Below are 27,202 nucleotides of genomic sequence, written 5' to 3' on the forward strand. Positions count from 1 at the left end.
TTATAGCTAGATTACTGTAACACATGAATTACTCCATATTGGGTCGCGTCAAACAGTTTCTGGTTCGAGCTCATTGGCGGGGAAGCGGTCAACCTTCCAGCAATTCGTACAAGGCCACTAAGCCTCGCTGGAGAATATGTTAAAGCGCCACCAGTGCCATGATATACGTATACTTTAATTCGGTGACCAAAATACTAATTGAGTCAGCCGATTTACGACATATAGGAAAACAATAAATGTACAAAAACACGAATATTTTGTTTTCATATTTTATTTAACAAGTACAAGTGTCTACGCGAAACATTTTTCCAGGTGTTGGTATTCTTCTCTCAATTGTTTACAAGACACAGTGATGTTTTAATAAAACTGTCAATTGATTGTGGATAATAGCGATTACACGCCTGGAATTATTATAGATGGGCAAATATTAGTTGTGCATTATGTGATCGCTTTGAAATTCACCGTGCACGCCAGCTGTTGTGGCAAGTTATAATACCAGTTACGTTCAACTTTACTTGTACATTTGTTTACGTTGCAGTTTTTCCCGATGTGGACAATGACAAATTAACGGTGTCATCTAGCATGCGTTCACACTTTACTCTGTTTTATCTTCTTTCACGCTTTATCGGTTTATTGTTTCTTGTTAACGAATCTTGTGAAAATACACGCCCCCAATGCACACAACAACAAAGAGATGAATCCCACGGAACGATAAGCTGGCGCCAGTGTGGCGACGTCAAGAACAAAGCAGAGACAGTCGACGATAGTTCAATGCAAATCAATTTGTTCAGTCGCCGGTTTTGTTTAACCAATAATATTATTATTAACTATTTATTTTCTTACTAATACTAACTAATTCCTATCGTGACCATGTTCGTGCTCGCTTACATGACAAAGTGAGTTCATTTTATTCAATCTATAAACTAATGTATTGGCCTGCATAATTGTCAGTGTCATGTGACATTTGTAAGATATGAACGCCTTCTCCTAAGCTCTTATGATTGGTTATTCATAAATATTCTTTTTGTTAATAATTTTGCCTTCACGTTCAGATATATACATTTCTTAGCAAAAAAATTATAAATTAGTTTTTTAAAAGCGGAATCGGGCAATAATTAGGTAAGTCCACGTCCATGAAAACACTTGCGCGGATTGTAAACTGTCTACCCCGTGTTAATTCCACAATCTTCATAGGTATAAGTAAGTAAAATAAGTGCGCAGGGTAGGAAGAGGGTACCAAGAGAAGAGATTACAATTAGAAAAATGAAAACGCTTAATAAATACTGGTCTCGTCGATGAAGGATCTTATGTCCTCTTATTTTTCTTCTCTACATTAACGACATTAACCATGCAAATAAATTGTTTTGATTTCCGTCTATTTGCAGATGACACAAACTTATTTAAATTCTTGAACACTAATAAAATTAACCTTACTGATATTAACAAAGATTTCATTGAAGTCGTTAGATGGCGTCTAGCTAACAAACTTACAATAAGTGTGGAAAAAACTAACTATATAATAATAATAATACAGTTTTATTACACCGTAATGAAATTACAAATTCATTTTTGGCTGAAAGTAATAAAAGGTAAAGTAAAAAGGTAAGTAAAAAACAGAACGTTAAAATAACATAAGGTTTGGTAGTAAAAAATTAGTGTAGTTTGTGTTTTTCAAAACACACTTTCAGATACTGTGTCACATCATAGACTCTTTTAGAGGGTCTATGGTCACATGTCTAATTAGTTTAGGATTATTAGTATTAATAATAAATTTGTCGATATTGTTTTCAGACTGGAAAGTGGGGATTTCCTTGGTAAATTCAGTGTACATAATATCCCTTTCATCAGTGTAACAGCTACAGTCTGTAATAAAATGAACTTCGTCTTCAATACTGTCGCTTCTACACTTATCACAAATCCTGTTCTCCAGTGGGATTTTAGGTCTCTTATGTCTGCTTACTTCTATTTTGAGTTTGTGACAACTAAGTCTCAATTGAGACAGTAATTTAATATCTTGTCTATTATTTAACAGTTGTAGGTATTTAGCTGGACTAATATCACTTTTAAGTAGACTATAAGATCTGAGTTTGGCATCTGGTCTCTTGATATTATTAATCCACATGTTAGTTATAATGGTTTTTAGTTTTCTGGTAAAGTACATTACTAGGAACAGTCTGGATATCAATATTATACAGGTCTCTAATTTTGTTAATGTCTCCCAACCATGATCCTTTATAGCAGTTGTTTTCAAGTTCTTTAACTGCATGGAAGTTAAAATTAATTGAACCATTGTTTTTAATATTTTGGTAATACATGACAGCTTGAATTTGAATCTTTGAAATTAAAGGTAGCCTGTCAGTTTCAAGCCTATAGCCTATTGTACTACTTCTATTATTAATATTGAAAATGTGCCTGCAATATTCTAGGTGAAATTTTTCAGTAACAGTGGTGTCCCACTTTTCTTTCCTAACCGATATACCCATAAGTCAGATGCATATAGTAAAATAGGTAGTTGTAACATTTCAAAAAGTTTGGTCTTAAGTTTAAAGTTGTTGAAATTGTTATCATAAATATTAGCCATCAGTCGTCCTGCTTTTCTAGCCTTATCTGAGAGTCTCTCCATAGTTTTATTTAGGGAGCCATTGCTGTTTAATGTCACACCCAAGTTTGTGAATGTCTTGGTATGGTTTAGTGTCATGTCACCATAAGTAAAAAATGGATCATCAGATCTCTGCTGGATTTTAGAAAATGTCATGGTCTTAGTTTTAGTGGTGTTGACTCCACAAAAACCTACCCAGTTGGAAGGTTGTCTAGACGTTGACGGTTCGCCTATAGAGGGCGTACCTTCAGTCACCTACTTCGGGGTTAGCATTGATCCATTAATGACATGGAAAACGCACATTGAAAAAGTTAAGAAAATGATCAGCCCCAGAGTAGGAATAATTTCTCGCATTCGCCACTACGTCCCTATATCAATACTAATCCTTCTATATAACACACTAATTTTGCCACATTTAACTTATTGCATTGAAATTTGGGGGAATACATATCTTACATTCAATGTTGCTGGAACCAATACTTCGTTTACAAAAAAAAGTAGCTAGATTAATCACATTTTCAGACTTGTGTGCACCTTCTGCACATATCTTTTATCAACTCGGCATACTAGATATTTATAAACTTTGCAAACTTCACACTTGTCTATTTATATTTGACTTTAAACATAATCGCTTTTCCAATAATCTGAGTCACTACTTTGATGATCTGTCTCATAGTTATTAAAGTTATTTCAAAGCAATCTTGCAATTCCCAAAGTTAACCTGACCATTTCTCAGCATAATCTAAAAGTTGCATCTGTTGAACATTGTCTCTCACTCCCAGCCTCCCTTAAAATATCCCATAATTAGAACACACTTTAAAAACACATTAAAACATTACCTACTACAGAATTAAACCTTTTACCTTATCAATATGTTTTTACACATCAGATTTGTTATTTCCTCCTTCTATAAGTTGTATATTACTATCTTGGAAGTCCTACCTACCTAACTTCATTTTAATTTAATTATTCTAATCATTATTTAATCATTTAACCAGTTTTATTACCATAATATCATACAATAAGTTGGTTTTTAAGTTGGACTAGATTAGTTCAGACCAACTATTTTCCCTGGACCAAACCAGAAAGATTCAAACATCCTTCTTTTTTTTTCTCACATTGATTGTTTTCTGTTGTTGTATATTTTCTGGTGAAATAAATAATAATATATTAATATTCACGGCAGTTCTAAATTGATTGATTCTGTCATTACGAGGCGAAAAGTTCCGAGTTGTTGAGAATAGCCACAGTTTTTTTGTCTTTAACTAGATTATAGCAAGTTACTAAATTCATGGCACAATGATATTTCACTCTAGTAATATTGTTCAAAATTGCCCATAATGTTTTTAATAATTTTACCAGTGGCAAGTTACCTAATTAGTATACATTTCGAGGAATCAATGCGTGTGCGCATGCGCAGTTTGCGTAAAACTCACTCCTGCCAGAAACTCCTGGCGCTAAAGTGGTTGTCGGTTCAATTGTTTTTTTTAATTTTGAACTAGTATATTTCCTTGTAATGTTTCGCTAAAGTTTTAATGACTTCGAAACGTTTCCGGTGCTCAGATCGGACGGCGCCCTCTCGTGCCACTCCCTATATGTTTTTTAAATATTTCGCAATATTCAGTTGTCTCGATGATTATGCCACATATGTCACATTATTCCTCGCGAATCAGCCAATCCGTTTACGTTTGCATAAACTGAGATAGTTATCCTCGGTAGTTATCATAGTCATCGTTCTCAGTGCTTACGGTTTCTAGGCAAGCATGCACGAAAAGTGGTTGCTCCGAGTCGACGTTGATTATGTTTCAACTGATATATACAATTATAGGCGAATATTTTTTACTAAACACCCAGTATAGACACCCAGGTTATCTTTGACAATACATGTTTGCTTTACATAGTACACACACAATGAAGTTTGACATAAGATACTATTTTCGTGTCGTGCGTACATTGATGTTTAAAAATACAAGTAAACAAATATTCAAATAGCACCACGCGACTGAAGAATCGCGCTCACCCACGCGGCGAATCGCGTCGCCAGTACAAACGGACATCGCACTAACCCCTGAAGCACGCTGACTACGGCTCATAATAAACACGTTTCATCAGTGTCTGGATGGCACAACGTTCGTTACTGTAAAGTAACTATACAAAGCCTAGTATTCATATTACTGGGGGACAATATATAATTAAGCATGTGTGTTCAACTTATAAAGAACTTTTTTTTTTCTTTTTTTTATTGTATGAATAAAGTAATTACATACGAATACAGTGTTTAATTACTAAGCCAGTTTTCAGTTTTCTCCCATTTTTCAAAATGTAAGTTGACCTTATTATTTCTTTTTGCAATTTCATATTCAACTTGTCTATTGGAAAGAAGAAACATCCTAAACGCATAATATGACAACCTTTTGTTTTTTTGTTCTACAGAAATAAATAAACCTTTTGAATAAAATTATGGTATGATTTAACATTTTGTTTTTTGGCGAGTTGTATATTCCAAAAATGATGTTTTTGTAGTTACAACGTATATGTCTAATTACTTCAAACTGTTCTTGCACCAATTCCCATAATTCTTGCACAAAATGACAACCTACAAACAAGTGATGTAAGGTTCGTCATTAACATGACAAAAAGAGCATGAAGATGATGTAACTAATTTCCATTTATACAACTTACTGTTTGTAACAAGGTAATTGTGAAGAATTTGGTACTGAAATGCTCTCAAAGCACTTGATATAGTAGTTATGAATGGTAATTTAAAGATAACAGGAATATGTTCTGCTGAGATATCATAAGAGTTCCTAAATGTTTGCACTATCGAGGGTGGCTCAATTATTTTTTTACATATTTTTTTGTAAATTATTTTAGTTGTTAAGGATTTAATATTAATGTACTCTCCTTCCCAAAAAATACTATTATATACAGATTCAAACCAGGTATGTCTTGATTTAAAAATAATTTGCTTCCAATCTTTAGGTATAGCTGCTGTAAGACCTTTTATTTGAATGAATTCAATCTGTGTAATACCCTTCGTATTCCAATACTGCCAATTATGAAAACTCCCATTCTGATCAATTAAGTCAATAATGTGACCAATGCCTCGATTTGCCAGAGATTTTAAATAAACTGGTTTGTTTGCAATTATTATAAAGCAGTTGTTCCACAATGCTTGATTGTCAATTCCATACACAGAATTGGGGAATGGTGCATTAAATCGGACTACTCTCTAATAATGTCAACATAAAATGGTGGTAAATTATCTACCAAACTTTCTACATCAAAATTACAAGATTATACATGTCTACTCCCTTTAATATTTAATAGTGGTTCTGTAATGTTTCTCCAACCAGCTGGTTTTGACGAAAACAGTCTTAAAACCCATTTCATTTTTTGTGCTATTAGAAAAGATTCAATTTCTACCATGTTCAGGCCTCCATCCTCTATACCCGCAATTAAAGAGGTTTTTTAACCCGATCACAACCTTTCCAAATGAAATTAAATGAATTTTTTTAATTGCCTTTATAATTGCTTTAGGGGTTGAGATCATTGTCGAAACATACACAAATTTTGGGATACCAAGTATTTTTAAAATCTGAATTTTGCCAATAACTGATAAACCCCTCAGAGACCACAAGCCACATAACTGTTTTAATTTTGTCAATATTAAATTGAAATTGAAATTCACAGAAATGAATAGCTTCTCATTATAAGTTACAAAAATACCCACAATCCTTAACCCATCTAACATTTTAATATTCTCTTTATCTTTCGGTTTGTGGACAATATACAATTAAGCATGTGTGTTCAACTTATAAAGAACTGATGCCAACAAACAACTGTATGTGTAACTCGGGTCCTCTCATTTTCATGTCTTTGATTTTTAATAAATAATCAGAATAAAATTGTAGATTCGATGGTAATTATAAACCATCCCTCCCTATGGAGAATGTCAATTGACAGTCTTGTGATCAATCACGTGACATCATTGTATTCTGCAATCGTTCAATTAATGGTCTATTGTTATTTTGTGCTGGAATCAAATAAATATAGACAGCTTGATGACAGATTCATTTACACAATGTAGTTCAAATGTAGCTGATAGAAAACATTACACTGGAAAGGAAACCAATGATACCGTAAACAAACGTGATTAAGTGTGCCAATCCAAGTGTCGTCATACTATTACAAACTATTTGGGTTTTTATATACAAAATAACGAGTTAATTAAAAAAAAAAACATTTCTTAATTTTTAACTATAATTTTAATGATAGGGATGAATTTTGTAATTTTGTCAATCTTATCCCGGCCACTGGACATTTGACTGAATTTTTAGTGTGTGATTTCGTATATTTGCTTTAAAGTCGCGCGGGTGGGGGCTAATAATAAATCATACTGTGTTAATAACAAATAGTATTTGGCAACATGAGAATGATTCTGATGCCCAGTGGTGATGTTGAAACACGCCCAGGTCCTGGTAATATACTAAGACCTGAATTAACAAAGATGTCGTATTGTTATTAGCAAGTAAACATGTATGAGACAGTTTGATTGCACTTGTGTACTCTGAGATTTTGGACATGGGTCAATGGAAGTTTTCAGTTATCAGTACAATACTAGGTTACGGGAAATCAATTTATAATGAGTTGCACCCACATAGAGTACATATTCATTCAATTGTTTGCAGATGCTCTATGTACTACATTAACACGAGTATTTTATAATCAAATAACGGGAACAGTGGCATTCATGTCTCGTTTCCTTCATTCCTTATGTGTGTAGGTACGAAGCTTCGGTTAAGTCTAATTGTATTTTTTTAATCGACATATACGCGTGCCAATGTTTAAACACTGTCAGGTAATTCTGTAAAATGTTGAAGAGCGAAGTTCTATGAAATTGTTATATGACATCACCGCAAGTTATGGGTGGCCCTCTCACATTTATACTATTCATAAAACAGCGACCCCAAACGACAAAATAGCTTTTACTTTCGTTTTCCCTACAGAGGGCGTGACTGCTGAAAAAGCACCTTGACGTTATGAGTAGTTCGTATGTAGTTGTCGGGCGACCCTTAACCCATTGTTCTTTTTTTAAACTTGTATTAATGTAAAACTATAATGGCAGCAACCATTTTATTGGTACCTGAATAAATGCAAGAGTTCACGAACAATTCGTTATTCCACCAAATGACTATACAACACTTAGTAATCTCATGATTGTTTTAAGACGCTTGATATACTAAGACAATGAATGTCAACAAATGTGTCATTGCTTCTTTCTCTACTTCTCAACTCATCAATTTGTTGCGATATATATAGGTATTCACACTCTTCTGTACTTCTGTTATTTTAATCAATCTTAAGAAGTCTAGTATACCACATACTGGGTTTATCACTATTCAATCATGATGTTCATTTAGAATTTATTTTTGTTAAAGGAATCTAATCTGTTGATACATTATAATAACTTGGGCCAAAAGATGAATAAACCTTTTATCCACTCAGAATTTACTGAGTACCCTGCTCTGTTGGTAGAGGATGCTGTTTCCAGTCATGGTTATATTGAAAATGTGTAACAGAAAATAAAGTTCAACAGTGTTAAAGCGAAACAATTAAAGCACTGTGCATTTTGAAATTTAATGTAAAAAAGTATTGTACATAATTATACAATTTAGATTGGGACCATGTCAAACGTACCTGACATGCGACTACAGTGTTAGAACCTGGAGTGTGATCAATCAAATGTAAATAAAAAAACAGATGACTCAAGTTTTTGGTGTAGATTTTCATGAATGAATTCTAAAATATACGTTCCTAGCGGTTTATCTAAATTATTCTTCAATTATGTCACTTACTCTACAGAGCCAAAAAGACAAACAAAATTCAAATGGGGTTGTTGACTTATACACTTATACTATTCGTCATAAATGGCGCCCTCGATTGAGTCCCCGCAGAGCACAGGGGTTCGTCGACTGACCGCGAAAGCCCCTAGGCGAGAACGAAGTCCCCTTTATTTGTTACCATTGCTCCATTGTATACACTAGACTACTGAAGTTTTTACATGATAACATATACGTGTAGGACACTTGTTTCGCTGATTACAGATTTCCGATTATCTGTAATTAGCGAAACGAACCATTTACTGATTAAATATTGTTATTTCCGGCAAATGTTTTATGTCGTTATAATATACGACTGAAAGGTGAATATACTGATTAAGTTTCGTCCAACAGTTGTGAATATTGAACGTGAAAAATAATTATCTTTATTGCGTTCGTATCCTTATTTGGATTTTGAATAAAATGCAATACATGATGTGAAGAACGACAAACAAACAATTAAAGTGGGAATAAAAATAACTCACAGGGAAATAAAAAAAAATCTGACAAGCAAATAAAAGTAGAAAAAAATAATGGTGAAGTAAATTGGATTACGTGTAAGACGCTTGTTTCGCTGATTACAGATTTCCGATTATCTGCGATTAGCGAAACGAACGATTTACGTATTAAATATTGTTAATTTCGGCAAATATTGTGCAAATATTGTGCGTACAAAATCCATTTTTCACTGATTACAGTTTAATTTTCATTATGTGTGTTATTCCGTTTCGTTTTGTTTCGTTTCGTTTCTTCGATTACAATAAGCCCCGGAAACAGAACAGCTATTTGAGGAAGGTATGACGATTTTACCCATAATTCATAGCATATTCAGCATCTTATCAACTTGAACGTAAAGTGTATTTTACACCTTCAAGTGTGGGAGTAGCTGGTACAGGTTACAGGGAAAAAAACATTACGTTTTTACAGGAAATGAAATGAAAATTTTATTTACAGTGACAAATAAGTTCTTACACTTAACAGATAAAGCAAATTCCTTATTACATTTTTATAATATTTTTGATAATTTGAGTTTAAGAATCAATATTGGAAATTGCGTACGAATTACGACATTTAATTGGGACGAATAAAATAGCTGATTACATTTTACACCTTGTCCATGTCTACGAATTTACGTTTTTTTATTTATTTAAATTACATTATTACGAAAATAAAAACAATTGATTACTGCTTGCCGACCATCTTTAAACAATAGCGTTATTCGGATCAGATTTTACCCGTACTTAGCATTCCTTAGCCCGTGCTAAGCGTTCGCGCACGTTTTCTTAGCACGGGCTAAGCAATTTGACCTCTTAGCCCGTGCTAAGGAGCTGTGCGTGAACGCAACTATTGTTTTAAGTAACCTTGAACTAAACAAAATACGCCTATTGATATTCTGTGCGGGCAGGCAGCCACTTCGTTGTTCTGATCAAACAAACTACCGGACAACTCCGGGGAAAACTAAACATAACGTTGCGGTACACAGGCTTAGATGGTGTTTTGAATATGGGTCAATTTATTCTACAGTTGCGTCTGGTCTTGTGGAAGAATTATACTCAGAAGAAACGAAGCCCGGTGAGTACCATTGGATACACTAAAGTGTTGCGGCAAATATGAATTAGTCGACTCGGGGCTTTCGCCGGGTGAACGTTCACTTGTTTGAGTAATGTTATTCGTTAAATGGTTGTATTTACTAGTGAGCCAAACTTAAAGCGCAGCTTGAAGAAAAACTGAATGAAATCGGTTGGTGTTCGCGGAAAGGCAGGTCGTCAGATTTCTCGCCGAACGCGTAGTCAAGTGAAAACAAAAATGTTTTTCGTCCACGGCGATAAAAGGGCTGTGATCGTCGCGCTGCGCATGTGCGACATTTGTGTTGCTCTTCTAATGGAAAACACAAGTATGAGGTTTGACCTGTGCGCAACTTGCACTAATTACCGCCGGTGACTATACCTTCCAATCACCTAAGAAAATACCCAATTACGGCTTTGTAACGTCTCAATTTGTACATGTTAAGCTGCGCACCTGTCAAAGTCGCCATCTTTGTTTATATGAGACCCATATATGTACCGCTCTTTAAAGGGCGATGTATACAACAATACATTGTTTATTTACATGAAATTCGAACACGCTGTAACGGGTTTATGGTCATGCACGTTTTTCGTGTTTCATTACACTGAACTTGAAGGGTATGATTTGATAAATCGTTCGCTTATTCTCATTATAGGTTTCCTTGGCAATAGAGTTTCTATTCCCCCTGATCGCATTCATTATATTTGTTGGTCTGCATCGGAAATATCCAGCGAAATACATCCCTGAAGGTAAATTAACATTGATATGCAACTATATAGAAATATTACTTAATTTCTAGTATCTGCTTTATTTCACATAATTTCTATATTTAGGGGTGTGTCATTAGAAACTCTTAGGGTAATGAAAAATCCTGCGGGAATCAATAACAGAAAACAAAGTTTTTTCAGCAATTGTTTAGAGAAAAAATAATACACACAGAGGAAATTAAAACATTACAGTGAATTCATCATCAAATTTAAAAAAAAATCAGCACAATACTAACTGAAAAAAAAAAAAATTTGCATAGTCCCCCCTGAGATACTAATGGTCCATCCCTTATGTAAAAAAAATCTAATTTATACCTAATCAACAGGGGTCATAGGGAGTTCATTCTACACTATAATTATACAATATTACCATTGTTGAATAGTAAAATAGGCAATTGACAATTTAGTTTTATGTTATACTGTAAAATGACTAATTTTCACTGGGTTTAAATTTCACTGATTTACTATTTCAGGCATATTCAGTGGGTTTTAAATTCACGGTTTCGTCATTTAGATAATGTGTTCTATGCTAAATTTTACATATTCACTGGGTTTTAATTTAGCGCATTTTCCAGTCAGCGAAATAAGCTAAATTAAAACCCAGTGAATAATTAACCCCTTTACAGTACTTATTTAAACACTCAACTACCAGTGTCAGCATTTATTGAGAACAGATATTCTCTGTTCGGTGTTTGTATATACTTGACCTTATGACAGTCTATGTTTACAGTTACTGTCTGCCCTTGACCCCCATTAAGGTGAATAATGTTATCGTTATCTTTGTATCTTTGACCTTGACCTTACAAGACATGATAGAAGCCATGTAACCACCTGTTGAATTTGTATTGCTGACAAATCTATCCAATTTTGAGTAATTTGGCCAAAAATGAAATAAAAGTGCATATTGCACCATCTAATTTATTATTTGTCTTCACCACAATAAATCCCATTACGCATGATTGCTGTTCAATTTCTGTTTTGAGTGTGTCCAAAACACAACTAACTTAGGAAGCACATGATTTAATTTGTAGTTGTAAAAATTTTCCTGGATTCATAATTCATATTTCTCATATTTTTGCCAATCAAAAGTGAGATATCATGTAGCACAATTAAAAAAAAATTTTTTGCAAACATGAGATGAATAATTAACAAGACATACGGCATGATGACTGAGGCATTTTTATAATACATAATCAGCTGAGTCAAACTTAATACAAACCAAAAGGTATCAAACCCAGCTAATGAACAAGATGTTTCCCGATTGGCTGAATACTGTAAAATACTTTATTTTAGCTGGAATTAATTTCCGCTGATAAGACTTTTTGGGTGTTTTGTATGGATTTTATTTTCAATGTTTTTTGACAAGTTCAATGTAAAATATAGTAAAAGAGGTATATTCGCTGGATTTTATTTTCACCGAATCATTCCTTCAGTGAAAATAGCAGAGATTAAGTATTTTACAGTAGTTAGGTATTGGGCTTAGATAGATAATCAAACACAATCCTCTCGTTTGAATTTAAATCTACATTTTTAAATATTTCAAAAAATCTACAGTTAACAACATAAATGATATGGGTAATCCAAAATCAGTGTATAATTCTTATTCATATTTTTTAATCATAAATAAATAAATAAACTTGAAAATCTTTTTTTTGATGATTTTTAGGGGACAAATTTTACTTTTTGATAGATACATTTGTTGTTTTCCTTTGATAGCTCATTATACAGCACGGCCGCTGCCATCTGCTGGTATTATTCCTTTGCTGCAAGTATTTTGTCCATCTGCAACCAGAGATCCATATGGTTTTCCAGTTTACTCACAGTCAAGGTGAGGGGAATGCCGTTCAATTATGAAGTTCATTTTATCTACTGTACAATACTTTATTTTAGCTGGAATAAATTTTCGCTGAATAGACTTTTTCGGTGTTTTGTATGGATTTTATTTTCAATGTTTTTTGACAAGTTGAATGTAAAATATAGGAAAAAGGTATATTCGCTGGATTTTATTTTCACTGAATCATTCCTTCAGCGAAAATTAATTCCAATTGAAAATAAAGTATTTTACAGTAATATATTATTATACATCTGTCATCGTAATGTCGTAATTTTGTGGTATTTTACAGGGTATTTTCATCCTACCATATTAGGAAATGTGAATTCCAAATATGGAATGATTACACGCATAAGCATCCTCTAATAATAAAAACAAACATGGCTGCCACTAGAGTTTGACCGGATTCAACACAATGAATTTCGCTGATTCTGATGGCATTCCCATGGTGTATCCTTAGAAGGAAAAGATGTATTATAATAATAAGGTTATTACGAGGATACCTTAAAGTATGCACAGTACGCCGGACATTTTTTCATAATAACTTGTCCAAAGAAAATCTAACTTTAAACTGCTTGTCAGATAATAAATGAGTAAAAAGATAAAGAATCTCACAATTCATCTTCTGGTTCGTTCCCCAGAATTACAAATGGTTCACTTCTCACTTGCAAATTAGTCATTTTGCAAATTCTAACAACACTTTATTATACTGATTTAACACAGAGTACCAGAGTTTTTGAGTGTCCTTGACACAGTTGTTCATAAGTATTCAAGTCAGAATATGACTGAATATGAACTTGAAAATCTGTTCATCACGACCACACAGCTACTCAGTGATGTCAACATGAACAGTGTAAAGCGAATACACAATGATATTGAGAAAAATGGTAAGATGATTATAAAAAGGAAAAGTCAATTTTTGGAATGCAGCATGGCATTATGGGATATCATGAGGGAAAACTGTCAATACCAGGAATTGCAGTATGGAATTGTGGGATATCATAAAGCCAAAGTTGTTGATTGTTGGGATTGCAGCACAGCATTCTGGGATATCACAAACTCTGCTCCAAATGATGTAGGAGATGTATGAACACTGCATCGGTGTGATTTGAGTGCATTAATTATGATAATTGATCCCCAACAAAAAAAAAATACATTTTTTTTGTTTACATTTGTTTATATATTCAATTTTATGTACATTTTTGTGTGTGAAAAATGACTTGTGTTTAACAATCTTTTATTCATTCTAGGGAGGTCTCCAGATATCTTTTTAGAAAATATGGGAACATTTATAAACATACTGTCAAGCTCAGAAAAAATTACCAACAATTTGCAACAGCTCATCGAAATCACCCAACAGGTAAACTATATAAAATGGATCATTTGTATTATCTTCCAGGAAATTATTTCTTGTACAGAGCTAAATAATTGTCATAATTAATTTTTTGTTTAGAAAGTCTGTGACCAAATCACTATCCATTTGTGTGTTTTCAATTTTCAATCTTGACAACTGCTGTCTTGTTCTTCAATCAGTGATAGATACGATAGTTACTTCTATTTCACCTGGAATTTATTTTCACTGAAATTATAGACAACATATTTCTCCAATCTATACTATACTTCAATTATTCATACAAATTACACAACAAGCATGAAATGCGGTATGCGGTGGTTGCAGCACCCAGGAGCCACGCGCGTTTATTACAATGTTTATTTATTCTCCCTTACATATGTAAATATACGCGAAATTGATGCCAAAGCCCGATCGTGAGTACATCGACACCCAGGAAAAACCATATATAAATCCCGTCAAGGGAAAAAAACATCTGTACCCGACGCAATGTCAGATGTACCTAGGGGTAGACGTCGGGCGTCATCCATATTAAGAATAATATACATTTATAAAAATAAAATAAAAAATACATCGTAAGTTGTTTGCAACCGAGACTGAATACAATAGAATACTTTTCTTACTATATACTCATGAGCACCTGGCTACTTAGCCACTAACCAATCGGAGCAGGTGCAATGGCACCTGAATAATTTACATACGAATAGATAGCAATTAATTGAAACGCAGATAATTTATCATTAATTGGATCATAAACAATTATTTCTGGAGGTGGTTGGATTATGGTATAATAATATTTTATGAGTTATTTTTTGTAGTATATAGTTGCATAATTGCAGCATTAAAGATGCTAATTAAGGTGGTTTTGTACACAGAAAGTATTAAATGTTTAAAGAAAAACAAAGCAAGACTCAAAGGTAGATGTATCTAGTTGAGTTCTTTACAATGAGAAGAAACAACAAGGATGGATTGATAGCATGTGAATGTTGCCAGTTCATGCTAGCCAGTTGAACTACTAGAGAAAAAAAAATATGTGGTTCAAGTATCAACATATGATTGTGATAATTTATTTGCACTGATATGCCACAATCAGATTAAAATAAGAACTTAGTTTTGGGTTTTTTCTCTTTCTTTTTGTGTATTTACCAGTAACTCAATTTTATTTTATTTTATTTTGATCTTATTTGCTGATAGTTAAAGATATTTAAAGTTGTGGTAAAAATTGCAAAAGTCAAATGGTGATAATTACAATAATACAAAATCATAAGTACATAACAAAAAAACATAAAAAATGCCAAATAATAGAAAAAATAGTAAAAATAAAATAAAATATATAAAATTAAAAAAAAACGCACACCATACAATACATCAGATTTAAATCTGATTGTGAAAGGCCACTAAAGTCAATGTTAACCTATAGTCACTAGATTTTATTTTCACTGATTTCATTGAAAGCTATCTATTGGATTGCTGTACCTGAATTCATGTGTACACTACCTGGACATTGTCAAAGTTTTTCTAATTATTTGTTTGTCTTTTCAGTTGCAGCCACTTATTACTTACATTGACAGTCTGGACTTGGCAGTGGAAATTGATTCAAACCTCACTTCAGAAATTATGACAAATGGCCTTGGATTTTTTTATCAACGTATGTCATTGAAAGCAGAAACACAGCACCCAAAGGAGTTAATGCAACTACTTGAAATCTGGTTGCGTTTACGACCTATTCTATGTGGCGTTAATAGTACAATTAACATGGATGCCCTGCGTGAAGGTGACTGGGTTGGAAGTAGAATTGGTTCACGATCGCTTGAATATATGGCCAAAATGGCTGATATGTATATACTTGGCAATCCCAAAATAGTCTTTGCACCAAATACTACGGATGTCTATGATGTCATAAACAAGGTAAAAAAAAAATGACTAAAGTTTATTAATCTTGGCAGGGAAATTATTTAGATATAGTAAATGGCTGTAATTAACTTGCATATATTGAAGTGGTAATTTTGTTTTGCTTTGTTGATTTGTGTGTCTTAATTAATCTGGAAATGGTTTCTAAGGAATCTGAATACTGTTTTTCTAAAATTGTTATTTTATTACTCAATATCACAAAATATATTCACCAAAAATAGAAACTGTAAATTTGTCACAAAATGAATAAGTCTGTACAAGGTCACACCAAATATTGGAGCAGTCTCAAATGTCTATAGTTGAGATTTTTTTTTTAACTCTTTGTAAATATTTGGCACCATCTACAAATTAATTTTGTACAGTGCGCACATGAAATGTTGATAAAAAATGACAAACTTTTCAAAACTAAAAGCAATATATTAAACTGTCTGTATAGGGCAAAATAATGATGAAATCCAGTGATAATTTTACAGAATAAAAAAATATTTGTACTGAATTTTTGGTGGGAAATATCTGGCCCTCAAAGGGTTATTGTTTACAGAGGGGGGGGCAAGGGTTATTTTCATTCAACATAATTGCAATATTTTTTTGTTCATACAACGTAAATTAAAAAAATAAATTCCGTAATTCTGTAATCACAGGCTAGACGTACAACGTAATCAATCAAATATTTTTTTCGTACACTGTAAAAATGTGTCATTTTTCTCGGTACGTACAAGAATTTACATTCAAATAAAAAAAGTCGAAAGAATAATCCAGGGAAATTACATTTTCATAACTGTAAAACAACTAGATGACACAATTCACTGCAAAATTCAATTTTCACTGTAAACTGTTAAAACGTCTTTTTTTCCTTGTAAATTGTAAAAAGCCCTTTTTAATTCCTGTAAATCTGTACCAGCTACCCCGTTGCCCCCTCTTTAGAGATTAACACCCATATAGTGATGTACTATGCTACTCATAGAATAACATTTGTGTGACATCCAATGTGTTAATTTTTGCATTAATTTCTTTAAAATGTGTAGTCTGCATTTTCAAAGCCACAAACACTGTTAATCAGCAGAAACATGCAGTTGAGTCAAAGCATTTATACAAGACTTAAATTGTTGAAAGAACCTGTCAACAAATAAGCTGCTTTGTGATTGGTCTGTTAGAGTTAGGGTTGGGTGGCCAATCAGGTACAATCTTGTAAATCACTTTGACTTGACTTTGATACATGGTGTTGTTTTTGTGTGGGCAAGGCTTCAATAGTTGAACTATGTTTATGTTTTTTTTTGGATAGGCTGGTAGATTTATTCATACAATGAACACCATTTCATCTAAGGTCATCACATGGCTGACAATATCCCAAGATTTACAAACACAGTTTCATAGAACATTGCTGTACTTTGAATTATTGGATGAGGTAAGAATTAAAACGTACAATATGTGTCATATATACATGTATTGGGCAAAAACTATAAACAGTTTTACTTTTATTAGTATATAAGGCTTAGTCTTTTCCACGAAACGAAACAAAACGAAACCTTAAGCCTAACCCTAAACCTAACCTTGAATTTTTAACAACTGCAAACATCGCCATGTCACAGAAATAAATTTTTCAAGAATATTTAGTTTCCACCTCTTTTCCGCCTACTTTGCAGCTCAATTCATTTGTGCTGACATGACGTGACAGCCATTTTGGAATTGTTGAACACTGATGGCGCTATTCATTTTGTGTTTCACAGTGTGAAATTTTCTCAGATATTATTAGGTCAATGAAAAAAAATGCGAGTTAGGGTTAGGGTCTTGTTTTACTTCGTTTCATGGAAAAGACTATATACAAGTTTTCAAGATTTCACAATTTGATGGTACCGGGTATTCATGAAAGCCACTAGCACAACAGAAAGATATTCACTGCAACAAAATCTTTCCACTAACTTGCCAAATTCACACAAATTTCTCTCTAGCAGAATTAAAGTAGTTTAATGCCTACTGTAACAGTATTTTGAAAAATATAAATTTGTCAGTTAATAATGTACTATGCAGCACAGAATTGTAGGAAATTCAGTAAAATTACAATATGCATGAATACACCAATTTTATAAAAAAATATCTTTCTGGGCAAATTAAGCTTAAAGCGGGGGTGTCGTTACTTGCGCATGCATCAGATGGCCATAGCATGTCATTGTTTACAAACAAGCATCTACCCATGAGCCTTTGTATTTTTAGCGTGTGTTGTTATCGTTGCTTGGGACTCAATTCCACGTGTGCGCAGGTGACGATCCTTTCGCTTTAACCCTTTGAATGTTAACATTTTGGTGAAATATTGGATGCATTTTTAGGTATTTTTCTATAATTTTGGACCAAATAAACATGATTTTCCATTGGATACATGTCTCGATGAAAATATTCAAATTCAAATTTAGGCAGGTTCTAAAAGTTGACCAACATTGACTTTGGGTTAAGAATGCAGTAGACATTTTCAGAAAGTAAAATTCACACTAATTAAAAATCAGTGTTATATTAATTGCACCTTCATGTGGTCATGTGATTGCTAAATAAATAAATCTCCTATTGAAGCGTTGAATGATATTAACAAACCTTTTTATCGAAAACTAAAAACCAATGACATATACCGGGGTATACTGTACTGTCTGTATGATTTAAAATTTTGTTGAATTTAAAAGATGAATTTTTGGTGGGAAATAAGATATAGTTATATAGTACTAACATCACTCATTTTGCTTCTCCATATTATTACAGACTCAAACATATCTGCAATCACATCCAGAATTACTAGAGGTTTTTATGTCATCTCTTACTGATCATATGAAAACATTGATATTAAACACAACGTTGCCGAATATCAACATTATTGAACATCAGCTGTCCATCTTACATGATGTATTAACATTGTGGAACTCATCTGTACCGTCTAATATAAGCATTTTTCAACCATTTCCGGATGAATCTGCAGCTCTGAATTATGCACTAAACACGTCTCTTCATCAGAATTCAGTTTTTGCTGGTAAGTACATTTTTTATTATTACATTTATTTCCAGAGCAATACAATACTAACGATGACAAAATGTTTAGTATCTAATATTCTCAAAATACAATCATGTACATGTTCTCTTGAAACCTTTACTTGAAAAAATATTTACAATAACTTCTCAGCAAACAGCCTTCTTATGTGGCAACTGTTAATAAGTACATGCCATTTTGTTTATGCCATTGGTCCTTGGAAATTACTGTATGTAATAATTCTTGTTGTCAAGAGGTTTGTTAATATTTTGGTCACCAAATTCAGTGTAATTTCTGATCTTGTTTATTCCAACAGTTCTGCTTTTCAAAGTTGATGAGAATGGATCATTGCCGAACAGCACTATGTACACTATACGTCAAGTAGATGGTACAGTCACGGACAATGCCCATGGAAATAGAATTTGGGGACTATCCAAGAGATCATTCCCCATCTCGTACTATGAAGGTGGTTTTATGTGGTTACAAGACATGATTGATCACGCTATTATAGAAAAGCGGGTTGGTCACAGCGTTACAGAACCAGGAAACTATGTCCAGGAATTCCCGTACATTGGATATCTCTATGACAAGTAAGTGTGTATGTTGAAAATCTTGTAGATTTGGCTACTATTTATGGTATACCATTATGTGGCAATGATAGTTTTCTCAGTGTTTTTTTTTTTTCTGCACACATTTTGCTGGTATGGTGCTATAAACACCAAGCTTCCAGTTAGCTACGTTGGGTGGCCTGAGTACGCTCCGCCACGTCGTGTCACGGGTGACTGTCAAATCTCAAATAAAGTATTGTTTTTTCACACATTGAACCCGCCTACTGTCATTGTAAATAGTGTCCACTTTTAATCATGAATAAATCAACTGGTGGTGTTATCACGTAGTTTTTAAACTTTGTTGTGTGTTTTATTTCTGTTTTGGGACTGGTAGGGGGGATCGTAACTCCTTGTGGTGAGAACCAGTGAGACTGGCCTACTTGCAGGGTTCCAAAGCTTAATGTTGTACGTTATTTCGTTTTCTTTTATGTTATTTGTCCTTGTCAAACTGCTAATTAAAAATCACTAGTGTTATTTAATATGGTATATCCCATAGCTATGATATCACAATCTATTGTTTTTATTACAGGTTTGTCAGGACAACTCATTCTTCTATGTCTTTGCTACTAGTGCTATTTATGGTATATCTCATAGCTATGATATCACAATATATTGTTTTTATTACAGGTTTGTCAGGACAACTCATTCTTCTATGTCTTTGCTACTAGTGCTATTTATGGTATATCTCATAGCTATGATATCACAATATATTGTTTTTATTACAGGTTTGTCAGGACAACTCATTCTTCTATGTCTTTGCTACTAGTGCTATTTATGGTATATCACATAGCTATGATATCACAATCTATTGTTTTTATTACAGGTTTGTCAGGACAACTCATTCTTCTATGTCTTTGCTACTAGTGCTATTTATGGTATATCACATAGCTATGATATCACAATCTATTGTTTTTATTACAGGTTTGTCAGGACAACTCATTCTTCTATGTCTTTGCTACTAGTGCTATTTATGGTATATCTCATAGCTATGATATCACAATATATTGTTTTTATTACAGGTTTGTCAGGACAACTCATTCTTCTATGTCTTTGCTACTCGTGCTATTTATGGTATATCTCATAGCTATGATATCACAATATATTGTTTTTATTACAGGTTTGTCAGGACAACTCATTCTTCTATGTCTTTGCTATTAGTGCTATTTATGGTATATCTCATAGCTATGATATCACAATATATTGTTTTTATTACAGGTTTGTCAGGACAACTCATTCTTCTATGTCTTTGCTACTAGTGCTATTTATGGTATATCACATAGCTATGATATCACAATCTATTGTTTTTATTACAGGTTTGTCAGGACAACTCATTCTTCTATGTCTTTGCTACTAGTGCTATTTATGGTATATCACATAGCTATGATATCACAATCTATTGTTTTTATTACAGGTTTGTCAGGACAACTCATTCTTCTATGTCTTTGCTACTAGTGCTATTTATGGTATATCTCATAGCTATGATATCACAATATATTGTTTTTATTACAGGTTTGTCAGGACAACTCATTCTTCTATGTCTTTGCTACTCGTGCTATTTATGGTATATCTCATAGCTATGATATCACAATATATTGTTTTTATTACAGGTTTGTCAGGACAACTCATTCTTCTATGTCTTTGCTATTAGTGCTATTTATGGTATATCTCATAGCTATGATATCACAATATATTGTTTTTATTACAGGTTTGTCAGGACAACTCATTCTTCTATGTCTTTGCTACTAGTGCTATTTATGGTATATCTCATAGCTATGATATCACAATATATTGTTTTTATTACAGGTTTGTCAGGACAACTCATTCTTCTGTGTCTTTGCTACTAGTGCTATTTATGGTATATCCCATAGCTATGATATCACAATCCATTGTTCAAGAGAAAGAACTTAGGCTACTAGAGGTAATGATTCATTCCCCATATCATAATTGTTTATGTTTTCATTTAACAATTTATATATTCATTTATTCATAGCTTCTCTTTTTAAAACTATATCAGTTAGTTATGAAATGTCTTTATCTAAAATTTTCAACTTGCTTCGCTTATTATTGCTAAACTGATAATTATGAAGTGCGCCCTCAATGTTAATTGTTAATGATACTTTTTTTTTTAGATGATGAAGGTGATGGGACTTAGTCGTGGTGTTCACTGGTTGGCTGCATTTATTGTATGTTTTATGCAAATGATAATTTTGATGTCCTCATTGGTTCTTGTCGTGAAATTAGGGAATTTATTTAGATACAGTAATCCAATAGCTTTATTGGTATTTTTAATGGTGTTTGCTGTATCCAGTGTTTTATTTGGGTTAGTAAGAAACATTCTTAAACTTAAACCAATATTATCATTTTGTTCAGGTTATTATTACATAATTGCAGTCACGTATCAGTGCATATTCAAATTTATGTAAATCGATAACAATACTATTTACACCTACTGTAAAATACTTTATTTTTGCTCAGAATAAATTTTCGCTATTTTCATTGAAGGAATGATTCAGTGAAAATAAAGTCCAGTGAATATACCTTTTTACCTATATTTTACATTCAACTTGTCAAAAATCAATGAAAATTAATTCTAAATAAATCCCCCATATTATATTTTCAGTAAAAATTAATTCCAGCTAAAATAAAGTATTTTACAGTATACCGGTACTGTTTGTGAATTCAATCATCAAACAGTAGAAATAATGGCATCAAAATTAAATGAATGTCACCTTCTATTTATATAGTTTTATCTACAGGTAATTTTTTTAATAACAGATATTTTTTTTTTCATAGGTTTTTCCTGACAACATTTTTTTCTAAATCTAAGCTGGCAGCGGCGTTCTGTGGTATAATTTACTTTCTTGGCATGATGCCAATGATGGCTGTAAATAACGTTGAAAGCCAGAACTATGACGTAATCGGTGTGAGAGAAAAGTTCTTAGCAGTAAGTTATGAATTAATTACATTATTATATTATTATTGGATTGAAGTTAGTATGGTGATCATACATATTGGGTTATAGGTGCACGTCATATTGTTTTCGTGATTGGAACAATTATGGCCGACTGGTGGCCATTTTGTTTTTCATGGTACCCATGCTACATTCTCTTGAATGCAATGAACATTTCTGTTTAAATTTCGTACATAGGTAGTATGCCAAGAGATACATCTGCACCAACATTGTTTTTGTAATTCAATTCAATATGGCTGGCTGATGCCCAATTTTTATGTAAAAACACTAAATCGTCATTTTTACATGTCCGTACCTATTTCTCAAAGATAACTAAGCCAATTTGGATCAAAGTTAGTATGATGATCATGCATATTGGGTTATAGTTGCGTGTCATATTTTTTCTGTGATTCAAACTAATATGGCTGACTGGTGGCCATTTTGTTTTTCATGATACCCATACCTACTTTCCCATGAATGCAATGAACATTTCTGTTTAAATTTTGTACAAGACAGTATACCAATTAATAGATACATCAACATGAATATTATTTTTGTAATTTGATTCAATATGACTGCCCAATGTCCAATTCTCGTGTAAAAGCACTAAATCATAATTTTTTACAAATCCATCTCCTATTAATGGTTTCAATCTAATCTCAATGACTTCATCAGCATCAAATTGATATGTCAGATCACAAAATTTTGGAAGGGGACTGTGTCATTAACAATGACTTGTTTCTATATGATTTGAAAATTAAAAAGAAAATTCTGCAGTTCAGAGTAGTATTGCAGTAAATATAGATCATCGCACTGTGACATGTGAACTCTCTCTAACAAATATCGTTCACTGATCAACATCAACAGAGTTAACAGAGGCACATGCATGTACATTTAATAACAACAGAAGTTAACCATGCAATTGTTATATTTTTTAGTGTGAACAATCGGTATTTGCCATCCGGTCACTGTGCAAGCGCACTTTCCTTAAGTTGATGTCACTGAAATGTCTATTGTTTCTGTAATGTCTTCTATTTATGCTATAATAATTTGCTGTTAATTTCTTTTCATAGTGTTTATTCCCATCTTCAGCGATAGGATGTGGTTTATCGTACATTGGTACATTAGATGATCAGATGGTCGGTCTCCAGTGGAGTAATATGAATATACCATTGACAGATCATGATCTGAGCGTTACACAAGTCACATTAACAATGTTATTATCTTGTGTTATCTTTCTATTGTTGATATGGTACATTGAATTAGTCTATCCAGGTACGTGAATGTATCGAAAATTTAATGTCGTTTTTTTCGTAGTTTTAATAATGTCAACAAACTATGTGTAATTTTTCTTGATGACATGGGCGGAAATATGTTCATTCATCATTATTAATATAAATCCTAATTTGAATTTATTTGTTTGTGATATTAAATAGTAGTTACTCCAATAATGCATTAATTATCATACTATTTTGTATAGAGCCCAAACCCCATTCTCCGTCGCCGAGACTATGGGTCTTTTATCACTAAGCTAGGTAGTCGCCATGGAACGTCCCACTAGTTGCAGCTTTCTGTGGTTCCCTAGGTCAAGAAGACTCTGCAAGGGAGAGTGCCCAAACCCTAGATACTAATACTGAACTTGCATTGTTTCTGAGTAACCTTAATTTTTTGGAAATATTCTTTTTCTCATTGTTTACATCAGGTTATGTTTCTTAGAAAATGCTACCACAATCTACATGTGATGTATTTGGCTGACAGTGAATTTTGAAAATATGTTTCACCAACTTATTTTATTAAAAATCCACTAATTATTATCAAATTGCGTTTTTGTAGGGGATTATGGTATTGCTTTGCCGTGGTATTTTCCTATAACCAAATCATATTGGTGTAACCATGGAAATGAATGTAAGAATGGCTGGTGCATCAACACTAGAAATACAGGATATACTTCACTGATGGAAGAGGACCAGCAAAATGTTTTAAGCAACATGGGTAAGAACATTCAAATTTTCAGAAAATCAGATCAGATATATACTCATGTGTTCGAACCAAACCTGTGCACTTTTACCTAGTTGACTTTTTATTTGGTTGAGACCCAATATTGACGAAGCCAGAAACCCCTAAAACTACAATATTGATAACTTTTTATAATATTGGTATTTTGATGATGTTTAAATAATTATGTTGGATATTACATTTTGCCAAAAGCAATAGACCTTTCATAATTAAGTGCTGCAGCTCTAAATGAAAAGTAAACTGTTCCTACTAATAGGTGATTTTCCGTACAATTGCGAGATCTCGCGAGATGCATGAAAGACGCGCGTCGAACGTCTGCCGCAAAAATCGAACGATTTGATTTTGAACTAGAAATTCTTTATTTCGTAGCTTACATTGACCGGCCGATCTTCGACAGAGGAATATTGCTATGCTATGACCTTTGTTTGTCCTGTTTTTACGTTCGATTTCACGCATAACACGTGATTCTCGCAGTGAACGGGAAATGGTCTATTAACGTCCAGACACGCGTGGGACTGTCCGGACACGCACGGGGCACATTCATATTTCAATGCCATTTGAAATACATAGCATTGTCACCCCTATGGATTGAATGGTATTGTTCTATTGTTGAACTCTAACCAACATTACGAAACAACATTGTCATGAATGGTGGACTAGATTCGCCGGAAAAGTGTGGATATCTGCTGGAATTCACAATTCTGTTTCAAATTTTGAGCATAAACAAGCATTATACAATACAAGGATTGCTGTTGCTGCCCCGCTAGGTATCCCCCCTCCCCCCGTTCACCCTGCGCGTGTCCGGACAGTCTCACACATGTCCGCATGTTAATTAGTAGGACTCAAATTTGTTGACATATCACTGATATGGCCGTCAATATTTAGACAACAGTGTTTTAAATAGCGAGCATGCATACTATTACTTTACTTTATTATTGTAGACTTATATATTATATAAGATGTTTCAATGGTCAGCATAGTAATATTTTAATAATTCAGTAATACAACAAATGAAATTATTCATTTATATGCACTTCTATTGCTGCCAATATATTGTTTTTATATTTCAATAAATCATACTCGACTGTTTAGCATATGATATCAGTCGATAATCCTGCTGTACCATCTTTGTGCATACTTTTTGGTATCCTCTTAAGAACCTCATGTTATTGTGTGATAATGTATAGTTATCACATCATAAAAAACTCTTATTCTATAGTAGCTATTTATAACTTGCAGTTATGTAGTAAACTCACAAGTCATGTGATGTCATATCACACTTGTTACTTACTCTTTATCTTATAAATCTTCATCATCGATTAAATTTTATTTCATTTCTACAGAGAGATCCAGTAGATGCAAATATGAAGAGGAATGTACTTCCAATATGGATGTTGGTGTTAAAATAAAAAACTTAGAAAAGGTAAAAGAGAAAACTTAAGATAAATTATTTAATATAATTTTTAATTTAGTGTTTTAGCATTTATTTTTCCGTTTTAATAATGGGTACATTTACAGGGAAACTATTTGATTCTTCTCAATATCTACTACACCAGGACAACTACAGAATATATTGTTTATTTTTTCACTATTAAATATAATTCAAATTAATTACCTCCATTTTTTTATTACAGATCTATCGAAAAGGAGATGCTCCAGCAGTTAATAAATTGAGTTTAAATCTCTACAAGAACCAAATAACTGTGTTGTTGGGACATAATGGAGCCGGAAAAACTACCACCATGTAAGGATATTACCATTTTACTTGTAACATTTAACCACATATTTATTCATTACAACAAGAAATTATTACAGGCCCATTCAAAACTTATGTCAGAAAACAACAAATATTACTGAATGAACAAAAATGTGACAGAAATGTTTTGGCAGAATATATCTGTAATATAATATTATTTTATATATTTGTATACACACCTAACTATTATTATATTACATTAACTTCTAGGTCCATATTGACTGGTTTTATTGAACCCACGTCTGGTACAGCTTTTATAAATGGCCATGATATCAGAACAGATATGGTCGCAATAAGAAAAGACATCGGAATATGTCCACAGTATAATGCTCTCTTTGATAAGTAAGTATTGTATTTTCTCTATTAGAAGTACATCTTCAATAGAAGTAATTACCAATTGCATTTATTGTATGATGGAAATATGTTCAACATAGACTAATCTCTCCATAATCTCTACAAAGCACATGCGCTTCTAATAGAACAAATACGGTATTATTTTTTCTTGATGATCATGCTGTTTTCAACATATTGGAATGATTCACCAGCTTGTTTCATTAAATGACATGACAAAGAATGACAATTGAATTACTATATTTGCAGAAAGATGAAACAAAAAATATTTGGTAAATACATTTAAAAGAGATTGACATATTCATGCTACTTCACAAAGGTGACTTTTACAACCTAGTTTTTCACGAAATAAATTTAACTCGCATATTTTTTTCCATAATAATAAAGTATAAATATTTATAAATAAAAATATTAATTAGCTTTGAGAAATTATGTTGGCTCAAAATTATCAAAGATGGATGTTACATATTCAAAACATTTGTTCTTCACAGTTTTGGTGAAACAATTATGATTTTCAATGAAGTGAATAGATGCTCTGCAATACGCCAGTTTTATCTTTTTTATTATAAGTTTGTATTTTTTTTACACGAACAGCAATACAGCTAAT

General features: G+C 32.8%; 1 protein-coding gene across 1 annotated transcript in view; it reads left to right on the forward strand.

The window, feature by feature from the left end:
• The first annotated feature begins 9,984 nt into the window (after window positions 1-9,984).
• The window catches only part of LOC102805591 (ATP-binding cassette sub-family A member 2-like), a 47,459-nt gene continuing 30,241 nt past the window's right edge, over window positions 9,985-27,202 (forward strand). Inside the window, exons 1-20 of the mRNA XM_085504617.1 lie at window positions 9,985-10,053; window positions 10,703-10,796; window positions 12,531-12,642; window positions 13,369-13,729; window positions 15,539-15,904; window positions 17,190-17,312; window positions 18,653-18,917; window positions 19,231-19,504; window positions 20,150-20,201; window positions 20,346-20,443; window positions 20,542-20,593; window positions 20,836-20,933; window positions 21,326-21,440; window positions 21,652-21,842; window positions 22,316-22,466; window positions 23,546-23,747; window positions 24,306-24,464; window positions 25,832-25,911; window positions 26,123-26,232; window positions 26,455-26,586. Of these exons, the coding sequence (XP_085360743.1) occupies window positions 9,985-10,053; window positions 10,703-10,796; window positions 12,531-12,642; window positions 13,369-13,729; window positions 15,539-15,904; window positions 17,190-17,312; window positions 18,653-18,917; window positions 19,231-19,504; window positions 20,150-20,201; window positions 20,346-20,443; window positions 20,542-20,593; window positions 20,836-20,933; window positions 21,326-21,440; window positions 21,652-21,842; window positions 22,316-22,466; window positions 23,546-23,747; window positions 24,306-24,464; window positions 25,832-25,911; window positions 26,123-26,232; window positions 26,455-26,586 (3,104 nt within the window). The remainder of the gene's footprint in view (window positions 10,054-10,702; window positions 10,797-12,530; window positions 12,643-13,368; window positions 13,730-15,538; window positions 15,905-17,189; window positions 17,313-18,652; window positions 18,918-19,230; window positions 19,505-20,149; window positions 20,202-20,345; window positions 20,444-20,541; window positions 20,594-20,835; window positions 20,934-21,325; window positions 21,441-21,651; window positions 21,843-22,315; window positions 22,467-23,545; window positions 23,748-24,305; window positions 24,465-25,831; window positions 25,912-26,122; window positions 26,233-26,454; window positions 26,587-27,202) is intronic.

The sequence above is a fragment of the Saccoglossus kowalevskii genome, chromosome 10, assembly GCF_978046115.1.
Source record: "Saccoglossus kowalevskii chromosome 10, keSacKowa6.1, whole genome shotgun sequence".
NCBI lineage: Eukaryota > Metazoa > Hemichordata > Enteropneusta > Harrimaniidae > Saccoglossus > Saccoglossus kowalevskii.